Below are 17,151 nucleotides of genomic sequence, written 5' to 3'. Positions count from 1 at the left end.
GTCCTTCGCCCAGTTTCTTCAGATTCTGAGACATACAATCCACCTCCACTGCAGAATCCCGCTATACAGCGCTCTTCTTATCATGGAGTTTACCTTTTACTACTACGCACCCTCTGGTGCTGCTGGAGGCATCTTCGCTGCTCTGTTTGGCATCTGCACCATCCTCCACCTCTACCAGCTCCTCCGAACAAGAACTTGGTTCATGATTCCATTCGCCATCGGCGGTGCCTGTACGCCTAAGCCCACCCATGTATCTAGATACAAACTGACAATTAACCAGTGGAAACCGTGGGCTATATCGGTCGTGTCCTCTCCTCGACTGAGACCCCAAACTTCACCAAAGGGCCATATGTTATGCAAAGCGCCCTCATCCTGATCGCCCCCGCCTTCCTCGCTGCCAGCATCTATATGACCCTGGGTCGCATCATCGCCATGCTTAATGCTGAGCGATGCTCTATAATCCCGTTGCGCTTTCTGACGAAGATCTTTGTCGCCGGTGATGTCCTCTCGTTCCTGATGCAGGCTTCTGGTAAGCCACCCCATACTTGAAAACTTGGAATATGAAAGGGAATACTAACAGAACAGGCGCCGGAATCATGGTCAAAGACGTCGACAGCGCACAAATGGGACAGAATATTATTGTCGGGGGATTATTCGTGCAGATTGCCTTCTTCGCCTTCTTCGTGATCACCGCTGGAGTCTTCGAAATCCGCATGGCTAGACAGCAGGTCACTGTCTCGCCTGATCTGCAAAGTATCTGGCGGCGACATATGATGGCGTTATTCTTTACCAGCGTCCTGATCTTGATACGTTCAGTGATTCGTGTTGTTGAGTACTTGATGGGCTATGACTCGTACCTTATGCGCCAGGAGGTGTTTATCTACGTGTTTGATGCGCTGTTGATGTTTATTGTCCTGATTACGCTGAACTGGATCCATCCGAGTGAGGTCAACTGCGCATTAGGCAAGGGAGAGAGATATCTCAGACGAGCTGTTGCTGTTCGCAAGTTCGCGACGAGTACGAGAGAGATGGAGGTGGCTTGATCATAATTCTTATTCTGTAACGAGTTTCTCAAAGTAAATTCCACATTACATTCACCGTTCATCCATCGTTATCCCTTAGAAAGCCAATAAGGCAGCCCTGCCCGTCATAGTCGCCAAAATACCGGACGAGACCAAAAACACCGAAAAGCGCAGCATAATCGTATTCGTCGTGCACTGGATCAAACTATGCAAAACTCGAACTCCAACATACCCCCAGGCAAGTTTAATGTCGAGGGGGTCGTCTGCGCCGTACCGCGCGATGGCCAGTGCGAGCGCGATGGCGTAGAACTGCGTCGGCTGCTCGAGGAGGTGGTTGTAGTTGTCGGCCTTCCAGCGCACCGAGGCGGGAGTTCGTTTGTCGATCTCGCCGCGGAGAGTGGAGGGATCGGCTGCTTCTTTGATACGGCTGAAGACTGGGAGGCGCGTTGCGTACATCCAGATCTCGACGATGAAGGTCCAGCCATTGAGGGCGATGACGGGCCGTAGCAGGCCGGGGATGTGGACGGACGACATGGTAGGATTAGGGTAGAGATAGGAAAGAAGAAGAGAAAGAAGAAAAGAGAGAGGAAGGGGGAGTCAGCTTTAATGAAGAATGGATCTTCCTTGGCTTTCTTGGCTCTTCATAATTGTCCATTCGGGTTCATTGCCTCGGCTTAAATAGACCGTATTATCGAGGTCCATCAACATTCTAAAGCGTGCTCTGTGCAGAGCCCATACGTCGAATGCGATCCATCGCACTTCTAGCCTCTTTCTCAATTCGAGTGAGTAGCTCGCCACACGTAGGGATATCGTGGATCAACCCAATAGACTGGCCAGCCGTCCAGACCTATCATCAGTTAGTCGTGTTTAGTAGAGAGTCATAGCATAACATACCCCATACTCAGGATCCCCATTCAAGAACACCTCACGCCCACGCTTTCCACTCACAAAAGGAGCAACCTCGCTGAACTCCCCCGAGGTACTGGTCTTCTCAACATTCAGTGTATCCGCCGTAACCCCATTCTTAAAGAGCCGCTGCGTATTCCTCCATCGACGGAGCACCAACTCTGTGTCATTCTCATCCGCTGCAACGATACGTTCTTTGATCTTTCGATGGACAGGAGACTCAGCCGTACACATAAACCGCGTACCCATGTTAATTCCTTCTGCGCCGAGCGCCAGAGCGGCAATCAGCCCGTGGCCATCTGCGAAACCTCCAGATGCGATAAAGGGTACTTCAAGTTCCTGGCGCGCGCGACCGAGAAGGATAAAGCTGGTTATATCATGCTCTCCGACGTGTCCTGCACATTCGAACCCGTCGATAGACAAAAAGTCGACACCGAGCTTGATAGCCGACTTCGCATGGCGGATTGTAGTGCATTTATGCAAGATTGTCATCTCCGCCTCGTTTTTAAGTTGATTGATAACAGGCCCGGGATTGTTGCCCGCCGTCTCGACAATGCGAATGCCCTCGTCGAGAATAACCTGTGCGTATGCGCTGTAGTCTGGCGCAACGAGGGCAGGGAGTAGGGTGAGATTCACGCCGAACGGGTTCTTGGTCAGTGCGCGACACCGACGGATCTCCTTGCGCAGGGCTTCTGGGGTGGGTTGGGTCAGTGCGGTAAGCTACGCCATGGGTTAGCTTTTTTGGACGAAAGAGAGAATGAGCGTGCGTACTATTCCCAGACCACCGGCGTTGCTGACTGCGGCGGCGAGTTCTGCGTATCCGACCCATTGCATGCCTCCTTGGACGATGGGCACTGTTTGTGTTAGAATATTGCTTTAGAAGAAAGATATCAAGAACATACATGCGATACCGAGCTTCCTGGTTAATGCTGTGCTGAATGTCATCGTATTGCGGAGTTGAGAATACCGCAAACCAGGCAGGGACCAGTCTTGTTGTTGGTATATTATAAGGCAGGAATTTGGTATTGCGTCACTGCGGTAGGAAATAAGATAAATATAAAAAGAATGTTAGAATAATCAATTAATGAATAAACTCTGTCCAGACCCACTCTCCATTCTACCGAGGGATGCATAAGTTCCACCAGCATCAACTCTATCCACTATGCTACTCGGTTACTGCATGAACTGGCAAGTATGATACGGGGTACTTATCTTTTTCGACAAAATTAAGACTCCCATGGAAGAAACCACGTGGCTTCGCCTCGTCGCATTCTTTTCCACGACGACATGGCAGACAGCCGTTCCTGGCGAGTGGATGGACTGAGCATTGTGACCATACCATTATCAGACAGCTTCATCGTAGGAATTGAGATACAGTAGAGTGGCGACTGTAGGAGAGGAGACTATACTGTTGTAGTAGTAGCGCCAGTAGACTTAAAGGCATAAATGACTATATTAGATATTACGACATGTGTTATACAAGCTGCATCCTAGAATTAGGCCATGAATTCACTGCTGTATATTGTATACGGACTACTCCGGGCCCTCGGATGCATCCGACTCGGAACCACCCACCCGGTCACAAGTTAACAACATCCCGCCAACTCTTCCACCTTCACTCTACAACCCAAGCACCATGTTAACAGCAAGGACATTGAAAGCGTCAATTCCGCGTTCGAGCCGCCAGATTCGCACCACCGGCACCGCCCCGACCGTCGCTGTCCTACACCAGGCAATCGACCCCCCGGTCATCAATGGCGTGCGCAAACCGCGCAAGCCAGGAGGTGAGCCAGCCACCTTTTTCACTTCCAAGTACGCCCCTATTAACAAGTACCGCCTAGGCTACCAAGACTCCAGCGCAGACATCGCCTACACGCTACAGCAACAAGGCATCAGGGTTGTCAAAGCGGATGCAGACGCGCCCGTGTCCGCGCACGAGGGCTGGTCCTTCCCCGATACAGAAGAGGGTATCTACTCCGCTGTGCGGCAGGGCGTTACGCATTTCTGGGCGAATACGATTCTGTTTAGTTCGCATCCGCTGCAGACGTCGGATAGGTTGACGCCGCTGGCGGAGCGGGTGTATGTTGTTGGTCAGCCGCCCGGCTTGGTTGAGAATTTTGACGATAAGGCGTATCTGAATGGTCAACTGGCAGGGATTGGCGGGTTTACTTTACCACGGTCGTGGCTTGTTACGGCTGAGGATGTTGGAGATGTTGTTCGGTCTATAGACCGGTATCCTGTTGTTGGGAAGCCGGTGCGTGGGAGGGGAAGCCACGGGGTGAAGGTTTGTCATGATAAGGCGGAGTTGCAGCGTCATACGGAGGCTCTGCTTGCTGAGTCGCCGCTGGTTATGCTGGAGGAGTTTCTCGCTGGTGAGGAGGCGACTATCACTGTGATGCCGCCGACGCCGAGCAACCCTCGGCACTGGAGTATGGTACCGGTTACGCGGTTCAACCATGATGACGGTATTGCGCCGTATAACGGTGTAGTGGCAGTCACGGCGAATTCGAGGGTCGTCAATCTGGATGAGCTCAAAGATCCGGCGTATGGAAAGGTAATGCGACAGTGTGAAGAGGTTGCAAAGTTGATAGGAGCCACTGCTCCGATTCGTATTGATGTACGCCGGTTCCAGCATGGGTCGGAATTCGCGCTTTTTGATATCAATATGAAGCCTGTAAGTATTCTCTTCACTCTTCACTGTCAAATTCTAATGGTCTACAGAATATGACAGGTCCCGGCCGGCCAGGACGTGAGGATCAGGCAAGTCTGACGGCCATCGCTGCGGCTTCCATGGGATGGGACTATGGGACGCTGCTGGAGAATATCCTCCATGGTGCTCAGTCGCTCAGTGCCTTCCGGAACTACCGCAGTCCTTTCTAGTCTGGGACATGTGTATTGTATATTGCCATTTGAACCTGTACTTAGCGTAACTTCTCTTTATAAACATGGAACTGATTCAATGACTCATATAGAAGCCATATCGCTGATCCTAACTAGAATTCTAAAGCCATCTCACACTGCCAGCATAATATCACACCTGCGAGACAAATACCTCCCTGGGATCATCCGTACGACCCGCACCGGCCTCTTCAACTTCTTGCTCCCTCTCTTTCCCTCGACTCCTCCGCCTCCGCCTCTTCTTCTCTGTCTTATCCTTCTTCCCCTTCTTCTCCCTCTTCGGAAACTCACTATCAGGACCCTGAAGCACACAGGAAGGATGTACAACGGCAAGCACAATCAGTCCACAGAAAATAGGCATCGCATCCAGCGAGTAGAAGAACGCCTCATGAACAGCAATATACCCCTCAACGCCGTCAGAAAACTCAATCAGGCGAAAGATATTCCGAATGGTGATTAGTATGAGCGTTAGATAGAGTGCATAGAGCAGTCGACGCCAGGGGACGGTATATATAGCCGGCTTCACGGCGGTACGCTCGTCAATCGCCTGGGTATGCCGAGTACCCGTCCCGATGATAAGCTTGTAGTGGAAGCGGATCGCGAGGACGATGAAGGAGGTGATGAATGTTTGTTGGATTGCGACTCCGGCCATCACTTTTTTGGTTAGCTTATGCATGGATATATTGGTAGTATACGTACTGATATAAACCCCCGTCTGAGCCGTATCCGCATCATCGCTACTCATCGGCCCACTGGACGAAGCCTGCACGAAGAAAGCCACGATATCCAGAATCACAAAGATCAGTGTCAGTCGGCGCGCGCTGATATTGTATACCCTGTCTCGCTCGAGCAGCATGTGCACCATCCGGCCTAGGACCATGTACACGAAGCCGTTGAGCCAGAGGGGGCCTAGGAAGATGATTATACTTTGGGGAATGAAGTCGCCTATCCCTGTAATCTGGTGGGCTGCTTTTGTGCGCAGGGCGAATCCGATTGTTAACCAGGCTGCGCCCATTGTTATGACCCAGCAGAATTTCTGGGAGTTTAATCAGTGCTGTTTCCACCTTTGGGGTTATAGGGTGTACCTTGTGCGTCTTAAAGCTGAGATAGAGATGCAGGAGGAAGCTCAATCCGTAAAGGACCGTGAAGAGAGCAGAGGCTGCGAGGTTTGGACAGAATGTCCATCCTGATTCTTTGGGAGGAACGCATTTGGCCATTGTAACAGTGATTGATATGGAAGATGGTGGTGCATTGCTGTGAGGGCCGGCCAAATATATACTTCTGGATCGGCACCAGAGTCAGTATTGCTTTATAAAGAACAACCATGAAGAAAACCTCCTGACCAGTAAAAATAACATAAAAAAAGTTGCCTATAGTAAAAGATGTATGACCGTATCTCGCATTCGTTTATTACACGTTCTCGCGTTGATAAAATACGAACCCTCGCACTCGCATTGCCGCCGATCAAGCATTTACTAACAATAGTCACAGTAAGCACTAAGAGAAGAGAGTCAATAATCTATGCATCTATATCATAATACTCTATAACTAGTACCGGAGGGTATAAACCTCACGACCACGCCCATCCTTGCCCTTATAGTCGACCGTCTTTCCATCATCCGAGACCACCCTCCTCTCATCCCCATTATGCAGAATAATATCCAGCTCCTTCCACGCCGGAACGAATCCGCTCGTCTCGTCCTTGCTAAAGCCAACAATAACCCGATCATCCGTCGCCTCGTAGCGAATCGTGTACTTCGACACCTTCGGCTGAACCGAGATCCCATCGTCCTCCATCCACGTCATCGAGAAGACATTACCGTGCGAGCTCGCGCGCGGCGGGAAGATCTCGACGCCGCGGTAGTCATCCAGTTCAGAAACAGACACCGACGCGGCAGTCTCGTCGCCTGGAATGCGCGTCTGCACGGATTTCCCGACGGGGATGGCGCCGCCGATCTTCGCGAGTAGGGGGATGCTCTCTTTCCACTCGGACGCGATTTCAACCCACTGCCCGGACGCGTAGTAGCTGTACGGCGCATTCAGGTTCACGAACCCGTAGTCGAATTGTCCGTCTGTCTTCCGTGGGAGATAGACCTTTGCGACGTTGATGCCGGGCTCATAGACGCCGCCGACGAGAATCGTCTCGCCGAACCAGAACTGCTCCTCGCCGCGCTTGAGTGTCTTGGTCCAGACTTCGGGGTCGGATTCGTAGCCCCAGCCGACCCAGCGTTGCGGCGGGGAGGCGAAGTAGTGACTCTCGAGACCGAGGTTGTAGATGTAGGGCAGGATTTCGTAGCGGCGCTTGATTGTGGCGCGAACTTGGGGGGTTACTTCGGGGTACATCCAGGGTTCGATGACGTCGCCAACTTCGTTGTTGGCCGGGGAGGTCTTGAAGCAGTTAATTGCGAATCGGGGGGAGTAGGTTCCTAGCTGGACCCAGCGGACGAGGAGTTCGGGGGATGGTTGGGGGCCTGTATATAAGTTAGTTATCCAAGTATGAGTATAGGGGGTTAGACCTACCCTCGAAACCGCCAATGTCGTGGCCCTCGCACTAAAACAGTCAGTTATGTTTATCAGTATGACATGGTTTCCTTACCTGAAGGAGAGACAAAGCAGCATTCAGAGACAACGCATTGGCACCCTTCATGCTCTCCCAGCTGGTGACGTTATCACCACTCCAGGTACTAGCAGAATATCGCATCGTTCCAGCCGTGGCACTACGAGTCAGCACAAACGGGCGCACATTGGGCTCCAAGTCCCTCAGAGCATCATGGGACGCCTTGCCCATGAGCTCTGTGTGCATGGCACGACCCCAGAGACCAACAGTCTTGTCATCGGCCTGCTTCTTGACAGCTTCCGAGACGGTGGGCTCGTCCAGCGCCACCCGCCAGTCGTCGCTGGGCAGAGTGTACTCATTATTGTCATTCCACATCCCGTCGATTCCAGAGCGCTTGAGGAACTGCACCCCGTCGTACCACCACTTGAAGGCTGCCGCGGAGGTGAAGTCGATGTGGCATCCATCGCCGCCTGTTCCGCCTCCTGCACTCCACAGACGCATGTATCCAGGCTCGCCGGTTTCGGGGTCTTTGAAGAATCCATCCCCGTCAATCAGCTTCTGGTAGTCCGGGTGTGAGCTCAGCAGGAATGGCTTGATGTTGGTCAAAAGACGGATACCGCGAGAGTGGTACTGCGCAATCCACTTCTCAGGATCGGGGAACCGGTACCGGTTCCAGGTGAAGACCGTGCGGACCTTGGGCTCGGCTTCGGAGATTGAGTAGCCAGAGCTCATTTGGTGCGCAGAGCAGGGGATGTCGTGCTCCTTGAGCTTGTCCGCGAAGTCCATTAGTGCCTGGTGGGCTGGGGGGTGATCCATTGCGCTGTATCTGTAGCCTCCGGAGATATACCCGTATGCCCATCGGGGTACGAGCAGAGGGAAACCGACAAGCTCTGCATATGACCTGACGACGTCCTTCAGGGTCTTGCCTACAATAAGGTACTGCTCTAGACCGCCGACGTCCTGGCGGTATACCTTGAAATGGCCCCAGAGACCATCCACCTCAGATCCAACAGACCAGGTTCCCCTGCCGTGTGTCGTGGAGAAGATCGCAACACACCCGGCCGGGGTCGCCTTGATCAGAAGCGGAATGTGCTTGTAAAGGGGGTCGGTGTTGTAGACGTCATATCCGAAACTGTCTGTCGCAGAGAGCTGGAAGTGTCGGTCGGTGAGATCCATGGGCGCGCCCTTCTCGCCGAGTCCAACGTGCAGGGCCTTGCGGTCGTGCTCTGTGTAGTGTGCGATGCCGTCTCCGTCTGTGACATAGGAGCGCAGGGGCAGGTCCTTGTATAGAGGCTTGTCCTCGCCCTTCCATGACAGCGACACCACGGGGGTGTTCTCCCAGTTGACGGCGGCTTTGACGTTTCCGACCTCGATTTCCTTCTGGGACGTGCCGCTGTTTATCGATATATCGACGCCGCTCAAGCTGGTTTCTGGCTTGGTGACGCTGGGGTAGGGAGGAAGGGGATGGGTTGGCGACGTGAAGGTGACGCGGAAGAGGTTCTCGCGGACAGCTTCAAAAGAAAAGTCACTGGATCGCTTGTTTGCTTCATGATGAAGGAACACAGAGGGACTCGAGTCTTGCGACTGTGTCTGCTGGTAGCCCTTAGGGCAGTACTCTTTTTGGGGCATGTTTATCGTGACTTCAGGTAAGAACGAGCACACAGTCGTGTCTTGACACTGAATTCTGTCAAGCTACGCGACAACGAAGCTGTATTTGAACCATTACTGCACGACGACTCCCCTCACAGACTGAGGGGTGCATTGAGGGGTTGCACGGCGATGGCGTGGCTGCGTCGGGTTTCGGTGGCCATCCCCGATGTATATCAAAGGGGACCACGAACAAAGACCGGGGATCCATTGCATTCACCTTACAATCATCGGTCGAACAGCCGACCGCCGAAGGAATGAAACCACCTCCGCAGCGTCTTCCCCACGGGCACTGTTCCATTGGATGGCGCCCTCGGAGATCGTCCGCGCAGCTTCGCATTCGCTGGATTGCCTCCTTTTAGCCCTTGGTTAGTCCCTTGTTAGTGGTCTGCTAGCCTTCATCGAGGTATCTGCTCTCCTGTCAATGACTCGGCCGTTGTTTCTCCATGTGCCGGTGGTCCTTTCGTGGCCTGATGACCGTCGGACTTGCCAGCCTTCGTCCGATGTGGATACGCTGTTCCCCCGCGGGGCCCCAGGTTCAGTATACGTCTACTCTGCTGCTCTCTTGGTGCGTGAGGCCGTGCCGTCTGCCAATATAACTCTTATTCCCCCGTTGTATCTGGCACGGTGGTCACCGGAATATGCATCTTCTCTACCTCAACGGCTGATTCCGCGACCAATACACTATCATCCATTCAACTATCCCACTGATTCAACTAACCCCTGACTCGATTAACCTATTCACGCTCTACTCAACTACATTGGGAAGACTCAAAATGTCTCACCCAGCAGGTCCAGTCTCAAAGTTCGACCAGGACGAACGCATCGAATTTGCTCCAGCCCAAGCCCAGCCTGAACCCCGTGAAAGACCCCAACCCGATGGACAGAAGAAAGATAAAGCCCTGGAGCTGATCGAAGACCTCGGCGGCTCGACCATCTTGACGCCAGAGAACAACAAGCGCGTCCTCCGACGAATCGACCTGAGACTGCTCCCTATCCTTCTGGGAATCTACTTCCTGCAACAACTCGACAAATCTACTCTCTCCTACGGCTCCGTCTTCGGGCTCATCGAGGATGCGAACCTTGTGGGCCAGGAGTATTCCTGGCTCGGCTCGAGCATCTACCTTGTTCAGCTGGTCGCCCAGCCTGCGATTGCGTACATTCTCGTCAAGATCCGACTGGGGAAGTTCCTGGCTGTCATGGTGTTCTTCTGGGGTATCTCGCTTGCGTGCATGACGCCTGCGAAGACTTTCGGCGGCTTGTTGGCCTGTCGGATCTTCCTGGGTTTGTTTGAGGCGGGGATCCGTGAGTTGCTACGTCCAATGTATACTTTCGAGGCTGACGATGATAGCCCCTGCCTTTATTGCCATCACGCAGATGTGGTATCGTCGTCGTGAGCAGCCTATGCGATTGAGTTCCTGGTATGCGATGAATGGTGTTGTCAATATGGTATGTTTCTATTCAATCGTATTTCTTTATACTGACAGTTGCATTCTAGTTTGGCAGTCTCATCGCGTTCGGCCTCGGGCATATCGATTCCAATCTCTCGCCATACCAGGTATTATACACAATACTCTTGCCGTGATTGGTATTGATTATAATAGATTATCTTCCTCTTCTTCGGGCTCATCACTGTTGCGTTTGCTTTTGCTGTCTTGTTAGTATCTAAGCCACCAACATCCCCTCCAGTTGTTAACTGTGCTCTAGGGTTTTCCTGCCAGACTCCCCAATGCAGTCCAAGTTCCTGAATGAAGAGGATAAACTGCTAGCAATTGAAAGGTACGACTCGAAACCAGGATTGCAATCTAACTAACCATTGTAGACTCCGCATGAACCAGCAGGGCATCGAAACACATGAATGGAAATGGGCACATGTCAAGGAGGCATTCCTGGACCCGAAGTCTTTCTTCTGGTTTGCTCTGATGTTTTCCATCTCGTGAGTCTCTTTTTTTCTCGCTCCATAAATGACTACTCACACAGTCTAGGATTCCAAGCGGCGGTATTACAACCTTTGGCCCATTGATCATCGAGTCCTTCGGCTTCGACCAGCTAAAGACTATGCTGTTTAACATACCGTTTGGTGCAATCCAACTCATCGCGACTCTTGGGGGAGCCTGGCTTGCGACAAAGTACAATACGAAGGGAGGTGTCATTGCCCTGCTGTGTCTCCCTGCCATCGCGGGCTGCGTGATGTTACTGGAGCTTCCGCGTGGTGATTCTCACAAGGGGCCTTTGCTTGCGGGTTATTATATTGTACGGCTCTTCCGTTGCCTTCATTTGAATACATATTAACCTGGATATAGATTTCGGTGTATCCTGGAATCAGTACGTTTGAACAGCCATGTCAATTACCTCTACTAACATATCTAGCACCAATGATTTACTCCTGGGCTGCCGGAAATACCGCCGGTGAGACCAAGAAGAAGGTCATCAACGGTATTCTGCTGGTCGGACAATGTGCTGGTAACGTATGCAGCCGAATTACCCCAGACAGAACAGAACTAATATGTATAGGTGGTCGGTCCTAACCTGTACACCACCGAAGAGGCCCCTGGTTATCGACGCGGTCTGCTCTCCAAGTAAGAACTTCACCCAAACTGTTGCATTCGGATCTAACAAGTATTACCAGTCTTGCCATGTTCTGTGTCTTAGTGGTGCTCTGCGCGTAAGTACTACACCCATTAGGCAGGCGATGCTAACTTGATAGTGTGAACCTGGTGTATATTTTCTACCTCAACAAGCAGCACGAGAAGCGCCGTGTGGCGATGGGCAAGAATGCGAAGATCATCGATCGCTCGATGCAGGCCGTCGGCGAGACAGAGGTCGACAAGAACGATGCCCAGATGGTCGAGGATAATGCGTTCAAGGACCTGACGGACTTTGAGAATGAGGTTTTTGTGTATGTGTACTAGGGTAGTTGAGTTGTTATTTAGTTATTATGAGATGCCCTAAGTTATCTGTTGGCAATAACTTCATGCTTGAATGTACAGTATTAAGCTGTCATATCCACTGTATCCCCACAGCACCTAGCAGGCTAGCAGTCAACTCCACTAAATCGACTAAAGTGACTAAATCCTTCAGTCGGGGATATTCCGATGGCCTGAGCTTCCACGCTGCACCCCGCGTTTCTCATTAACTAACAGCTTCCCCAGTCTGTCTCCATCTCCATCCCCAGTCCAGTCATCTTAGTGTCGTGTCATGTCAGTCCGCAGTCTCAGTATGTCTGAAGACTCATACCTAATCGCCGCGCCCCCGTCCATGAAACGGGTCCCGGTATTACCCCATCTTGAATACATCATGGACACCGTCTAACAATGAAATCCCACTCAGAAAGCATGCAGTGCATGCCGACAATCCAAGGTCTGTATTCTACACGGCTACAGGTCGACTCTACTCTGTTACTTACAAGTCTAGGTAAAATGCGACAGCAAAAAGCCATGCACGAGGTGCGAGAAGTTGAAGAAACAGTGCGTTTTCTTTGACATCCCGAAGGATCCGGCGACGGAGTATCTACCTCTCTACCTTTTAGGGTGACTAAATGATAAGGATGGTGCTAATCATATGTCTAGGCGAATCGAGTCCGTCGAGTCTGAAGTCCGCCGACTACAGGACCAGCTCGAGGAGATGAAGCAGATGCTCAGCGTGCACTCGCAGCCGCAGCCGCAGCCGCAGGCACAGGCGCTGTCTGGATCCGGGCTTCATACTGTGCAGCAGCCCAGTGTATCCCCGCCGCAGGTCGTGGCTGAGAGCGCTGGATTCCTAGCGCCTGATATGCGTTTACCTTTGCAGTCGCGCCTTCAGGACCTGCAGGGCGATATGTATCGTGCGCCGAAGAGGAGACGGACTGGCTTTGAGGTTCGAGAGGAGCCGATCTCGGATTTTATTAGCAAGGGCCTTATTACGATGGATTATGCTGTGGAGTGTTTTACGACGTGTGTTTATTCTGACCTAGTGTTGTAGGCATTGCTAACTGTATTTAGATTCTTTCAGGGTTGCGTATGTGCTCAGTGTCTGGGTTGGATTTATCTAATGACGGTATAGGACAGGTATATCCCAATATTCGATCCCAAGCACGATACCTTCCAATCGGTGCGATACCGAAGCAGCATCCTATTGAATGCCATATGCACAATCGGAAGCCGAGTCGATTCCAGTACGTCCACCCATATCTTTCACATCCTCTGCTGATTACCTAGAAACCGGCTCCCAACTATCGGAGTTGCTGCAAACGGAGCTGAAGAAGTGGATCAACGTCGTGATTCAGAACGAAACGCTGAACTGCCTCGAATCCGTCCAGGCACTGCTGGTGATCGCTTGTTATTCTGCGGAACGCTCCCTGATGCTCTCGTTTGCGACTCGCATGGCACTCGATTTGGGTCTCGACGAAGCGTTTGAGGATCTCACGCACCGGTTGACCATGAAGGATGTGGAAGGGTCCCCGAGTACAGATGGTTTGGTTGAAGAGAACGGGCTGATGCGCAAGTCGCGGACGTGGTTTGGACTCTTGGTTCTAGAGCATATGTGAGTTCTCTCGCAATCTAAATCATCAGATTGTTGACTGCCGTAGATTCAGCTTGGATGGTGGGAAACCCCCTGGCATTCGCATGACGGGAAATGCACGGCGGTGTCGCAAGCTCCTCCATCAACCTTCGTCAACGGTCCTGGATCTCCGGTTGTTGTCGCAAGTCGAGGTACGCGCACTCCAGTAATTGAGGAGCCCGGCTAACATCCACAGTTGAACGTCATCAGAGGTCTGGTAACATGCACAATTGCCGTACAGCAACTGACGCTGCTCTAGTACATATAAATGAAACACTCGGTGCCAAGATACCCCTGGCTCGTGCCGATATTGCAGCGTTCGTACAAGAAGCTAAGCTTGATCTTGATTTGTGGTTTGAGTAAGTCGCCTTCGAGTCTTGAGCGTGGTGTTGGATATCTAACGGGCGCAGAGACTGGCAACGAATCATAGGTACAAACGCCATACAGCGTCTAGAATAAAAATACTAATTAAACAGAGAACGCCCTCGCACCAGATGACGAAGAGCGAGCGCCACTGCTAGCCGCACTTCGCATCCAGAAATGCTGGTCCGAGATGATGCTCCATTGCAAGGCTCTGCGGTCTCTGGGCGTGGAAAACGTTGCGTTCGTATGCCATCCAATCTTCTCCGGCTAAGCTGATCGCTTTAGGGCAATGTCTCCGGTCGAGCGAAAGATCCTTCTAATGGCAAAAGCCAGCGCGCGCAAACACCTCAGCCTGATGACTATCGAACATGACTCGTACCTTGAGAAGCTCAAATATGCGATGGATTTCGTCTGGGCGAAGTGCGCATTCTGCTTTCTGCTTCTGCTCAAACTTTCCAGACTCCTGTCGGAGGGAAAAGAAGAGCATGAGGAACTCCTAACCCATGGAAACAGATTGCTGGAAGACCTGACGAAAAGCGTCTCAAACAGCAACGCCGCCAGTAACGGCAATGCGTATCTCCAGATTCTCCGACTAAGCATCGAAAAGTACGGTCGCACTCTTCAGGAGAGTGGCCTGGGTGACGAGGGCGAAAATGCGGATACGGCACCGTTCTGGGAATTGTTCGATGCCCAAACCGAGTTGACCTCGTTTGTGCCAGAGCAGTTCGTCAGCGAGTGGGATTTCCCAGGCCTGAATCTGTTCTATTTTCCCACAACGTGGCAGGACTTTTTCGCGGACTTTTCGTTGGCAGTCTGAGGTGGTTCGTCCAGTAGAGATTAAAATCGGGCTCCAGTAGTTCACTTCACGAAAGCAAGGGGAAACATCCCCTCAGACGAGAAACCGGTATCAAACGGCCACGGCCAATCATTCAGCAACTCAGGCGGCAGCTGGAATTGAGCGATCGGGTCGTCTATTCCGGTGATAGGGGCCTGGATAGGCGTAAGGTTTGATTGTTGGTAAAGCGGCGAGACCAGGTCGTCCTTAATTATCCCCGTGTGGGGTACGGCAGGTGGGACCGTGGTCGCTAATCGCTGGGACAACATGTACTCGTCAATGCGACTCACTTGTGCCCTGAGTCGTTCGCTCGTGCCAGTGGAGCGGCGGAGACCTGACTCTAGTCGATGCAGGAGGTCGGCCATTTCCAGGAGCAGAGTGCGGACGCGTTTATAAGAAGCTTCTGATAAACTGCCTTCCATTACCGAGCCGAGAATGTAACCAATACCAGCGAGGTGGTGAAGCAATGGGGAACTGATGGCTTTGAGGTATTCAACAGGGACCTTGGAGAAGACACTCAAGACCTGTCCGGCGACGTCACATTTCTCATCCACGCCCTGGTCTCCATTCGAAGACACAACCATCCGCAGCAGCTGAAGCGTTGCTTGAATATTGGCCGACTGGAAACCGAAAATGTCCTGGGACAGATCACCGATGACCGGTTGAGTTTGGTGGAACTGGGGTGGAAGGGCCGCGTACATGGCTACAACATGGTCCATGAGCCAGGAACCCGCCATTTGAGATGGACTGAATAATGACCAAACGTCCGTCGTCCCGTTGTTGGGGACGATACGCCGTCTCTGGCTATCGACGGCATGTTCCAAGACGCGATACATATCGGTGATGAAGTTCCAGCCATTTATCCAGTCGTCTGATGGTGCATGCCCAACCAATCTGCCATTCTCGTCTGGCGACGTTGCAGCAGATTTAGGATTTATGAGAAAATCGTCTCTTAACTCGCCAGGATACCGAACATTAGACTGCGTTTCTCGGTGGCGAATGACACCGCCCCAGACGATGGATGAATACACGTCCAATGTGTAGATAGACCAGAACTAGACGAACAAAACATTAGCACCAAAGCGTCGCATTAACAAAGCAATGGAAAATCGCGAAACATACCATTCGTCGCCGGATTTCAACAGTAATGGGATCCAGGTCCTTGGGCCAGAACTTTTCATCCTGCAGCCCGTCCATCGTCGCGAGTGTGTGGTAGATGCCGAGGTACTGCTGCATGCCGTGAATCTGCCCATGCTGAATACTGGCGATACTCAATATGGCAGATGCTCGCATGTACTCAGTTCCTCTGGCATTGGCCAGGTCACGAGGAATCGATTCTTTCGCGGCCGTCCAAAAGACTTCCGACGGAGGACTGGCCAGCTGGTGTGGGGTCCATCGCGTTGTGTACAAGGCTCCATCGCGAGCGCGGGCAGAAGCCAACGCACACATTGCCATTGTCGAGGCGAAAAAGCCATCGTCGTGGAGGTAGTCCATATTCTCGAGGGCCTTCGTAAACGTGGGCCAGTGGAACAAGGGAAATCTATAGACAGACGCCAACGTCGGTTAGCTTCGGCATTGCAAAATATCAATCCGCGGGCGCAGTACATAGGATATACGATCTCAAAGTAGACCTGGGCCAAGTCCTGGATGGTTCTATTGCAGGCGGTCGCAAACGCCTTCCATGGAGAGATCAGCCCACCATCGCTTGGACCGGCGACCGCAGCGTGAGTCCCATTGACACCGTCCCACGAGGCATTACTTGTGCGAGACTGCATGATTGTGCTGGAAACGGAGCCGGTGCGGGCAAGGTCTTCATCGCGAGGCGTTTGCTGTGCGGAAAGCGTGGGAAGCGCGCCGGTGGGTTGCATCGTCTGGCTGGCGGCAGGACTGGCATTCCTTCGAGCGCCGCGTCGGCGGGCGGGCCGATCGTAGGTGCAGGGGACATCGAAGTCGGCGCAGTTCTGGCAGGGCGCAAGGGGGCCGTTGTTCTTATTGCATTTGATGCTGCGGCGGTTGCAAAAATCGCCTACAGGACAGCGCGGTTAGCTAAATGGCAACACCACGTTAGCGCGGGAGGGACAAACAGGCTTTGGAGATGCGCTGGAATTTCCGCGGGCGGTGCGACATTTCGGAGAAAGCGACCAAGCATCGAACGTCGTAAGGCCGCCACGGCAGCGCACTGGAAAAGAGCGGCAAGAAAACGAGCGATTGATGGTAGAAGGAGACGAGCGAGAAGGATCGGGAGGAGAAGGAGCTGCAGCTGCAGACGGGGAAGAGATCGGGACAATGACTTCATGACCGTATCAGGTTAGTGTGGAGAGGTATTAGTCATATACACTTCCGGGGTAGGAAGTTCTTCACCCCCGCGCTGACCCCGGCTGACC

General features: G+C 52.4%; 11 protein-coding genes across 11 annotated transcripts; 6 read left to right on the top strand and 5 right to left on the bottom strand.

Annotated features, from left to right (window-relative positions):
* Nucleotides 1-82: 82 nt before the first annotated feature.
* APUU_40159A (RTA1 domain-containing protein) lies at nucleotides 83-1,043 on the top strand (the record flags this gene model as incomplete). Its single annotated transcript, XM_041703200.1, has 3 exons — nucleotides 83-230; nucleotides 281-529; nucleotides 586-1,043. The coding sequence occupies 3 exons, from the start codon at nucleotides 83-85 to the stop codon at nucleotides 1,041-1,043; spliced, it is 855 nt and encodes a 284-aa protein (XP_041555909.1).
* A 75-nt stretch (nucleotides 1,044-1,118) lies between these two features.
* On the bottom strand, nucleotides 1,119-1,556 carry APUU_40158S (MAPEG family protein; the record flags this gene model as incomplete). The annotated part of the gene is made up of 1 exon (XM_041703199.1): nucleotides 1,119-1,556. One exon carries the CDS (start codon nucleotides 1,554-1,556, stop codon nucleotides 1,119-1,121), a length of 438 nt encoding a protein of 145 aa, XP_041555908.1.
* Nucleotides 1,557-1,731: 175 nt separating this feature from the next.
* APUU_40157S (NAD(P)H-dependent flavin oxidoreductase) lies at nucleotides 1,732-2,873 on the bottom strand (the record flags this gene model as incomplete). The annotated part of the gene is made up of 4 exons (XM_041703198.1): nucleotides 1,732-1,869; nucleotides 1,917-2,648; nucleotides 2,700-2,782; nucleotides 2,831-2,873. The coding sequence occupies 4 exons, from the start codon at nucleotides 2,871-2,873 to the stop codon at nucleotides 1,732-1,734; spliced, it is 996 nt and encodes a 331-aa protein (XP_041555907.1).
* Nucleotides 2,874-3,564: 691 nt separating this feature from the next.
* On the top strand, nucleotides 3,565-4,808 carry APUU_40156A (uncharacterized protein; the record flags this gene model as incomplete). Its single annotated transcript, XM_041703197.1, has 3 exons — nucleotides 3,565-3,712; nucleotides 3,770-4,602; nucleotides 4,650-4,808. The coding sequence occupies 3 exons, from the start codon at nucleotides 3,565-3,567 to the stop codon at nucleotides 4,806-4,808; spliced, it is 1,140 nt and encodes a 379-aa protein (XP_041555906.1).
* Nucleotides 4,809-4,959: 151 nt separating this feature from the next.
* APUU_40155S (RTA1 domain-containing protein) lies at nucleotides 4,960-6,043 on the bottom strand (the record flags this gene model as incomplete). The annotated part of the gene is made up of 3 exons (XM_041703195.1): nucleotides 4,960-5,480; nucleotides 5,526-5,862; nucleotides 5,912-6,043. 3 exons carry the CDS (start codon nucleotides 6,041-6,043, stop codon nucleotides 4,960-4,962), a joined length of 990 nt encoding a protein of 329 aa, XP_041555905.1.
* Nucleotides 6,044-6,374: 331 nt separating this feature from the next.
* APUU_40154S (putative alpha-glucosidase) lies at nucleotides 6,375-9,012 on the bottom strand (the record flags this gene model as incomplete). The annotated part of the gene is made up of 3 exons (XM_041703194.1): nucleotides 6,375-7,297; nucleotides 7,347-7,377; nucleotides 7,423-9,012. 3 exons carry the CDS (start codon nucleotides 9,010-9,012, stop codon nucleotides 6,375-6,377), a joined length of 2,544 nt encoding a protein of 847 aa, XP_041555904.1.
* Nucleotides 9,013-9,806: 794 nt separating this feature from the next.
* APUU_40153A (putative MFS transporter) lies at nucleotides 9,807-11,942 on the top strand (the record flags this gene model as incomplete). The annotated part of the gene is made up of 12 exons (XM_041703193.1): nucleotides 9,807-10,335; nucleotides 10,382-10,479; nucleotides 10,529-10,588; nucleotides 10,635-10,687; nucleotides 10,738-10,809; nucleotides 10,853-10,966; nucleotides 11,016-11,283; nucleotides 11,334-11,355; nucleotides 11,401-11,498; nucleotides 11,545-11,609; nucleotides 11,660-11,695; nucleotides 11,738-11,942. The coding sequence occupies 12 exons, from the start codon at nucleotides 9,807-9,809 to the stop codon at nucleotides 11,940-11,942; spliced, it is 1,620 nt and encodes a 539-aa protein (XP_041555903.1).
* A 649-nt stretch (nucleotides 11,943-12,591) lies between these two features.
* Nucleotides 12,592-12,990, top strand: APUU_40152A (uncharacterized protein; the record flags this gene model as incomplete). Its single annotated transcript, XM_041703192.1, has 1 exon — nucleotides 12,592-12,990. The coding sequence occupies one exon, from the start codon at nucleotides 12,592-12,594 to the stop codon at nucleotides 12,988-12,990; it is 399 nt and encodes a 132-aa protein (XP_041555902.1).
* Nucleotides 12,991-13,147: 157 nt separating this feature from the next.
* On the top strand, nucleotides 13,148-13,555 carry APUU_40151A (fungal specific transcription factor domain-containing protein; the record flags this gene model as incomplete). The annotated part of the gene is made up of 1 exon (XM_041703191.1): nucleotides 13,148-13,555. One exon carries the CDS (start codon nucleotides 13,148-13,150, stop codon nucleotides 13,553-13,555), a length of 408 nt encoding a protein of 135 aa, XP_041555901.1.
* Nucleotides 13,556-13,634: 79 nt separating this feature from the next.
* On the top strand, nucleotides 13,635-14,749 carry APUU_40150A (uncharacterized protein; the record flags this gene model as incomplete). The annotated part of the gene is made up of 6 exons (XM_041703190.1): nucleotides 13,635-13,721; nucleotides 13,766-13,781; nucleotides 13,829-13,928; nucleotides 13,980-13,999; nucleotides 14,046-14,172; nucleotides 14,218-14,749. 6 exons carry the CDS (start codon nucleotides 13,635-13,637, stop codon nucleotides 14,747-14,749), a joined length of 882 nt encoding a protein of 293 aa, XP_041555900.1.
* A 41-nt stretch (nucleotides 14,750-14,790) lies between these two features.
* APUU_40149S (putative C6 transcription factor) lies at nucleotides 14,791-16,894 on the bottom strand (the record flags this gene model as incomplete). Its single annotated transcript, XM_041703189.1, has 4 exons — nucleotides 14,791-15,822; nucleotides 15,890-16,307; nucleotides 16,373-16,793; nucleotides 16,852-16,894. 4 exons carry the CDS (start codon nucleotides 16,892-16,894, stop codon nucleotides 14,791-14,793), a joined length of 1,914 nt encoding a protein of 637 aa, XP_041555899.1.
* Between the last annotated feature and the right edge of the window lie 257 nt (nucleotides 16,895-17,151).

The sequence above is a fragment of the Aspergillus puulaauensis genome, chromosome 4 (assembly GCF_016861865.1).
Source record: "Aspergillus puulaauensis MK2 DNA, chromosome 4, nearly complete sequence".
NCBI classification, from domain to species: Eukaryota; Fungi; Ascomycota; class Eurotiomycetes; order Eurotiales; family Aspergillaceae; genus Aspergillus; species Aspergillus puulaauensis.
Note: the sequence above shows the minus strand (reverse complement) of the source record. Positions and strands in the feature narration are given on the sequence as shown.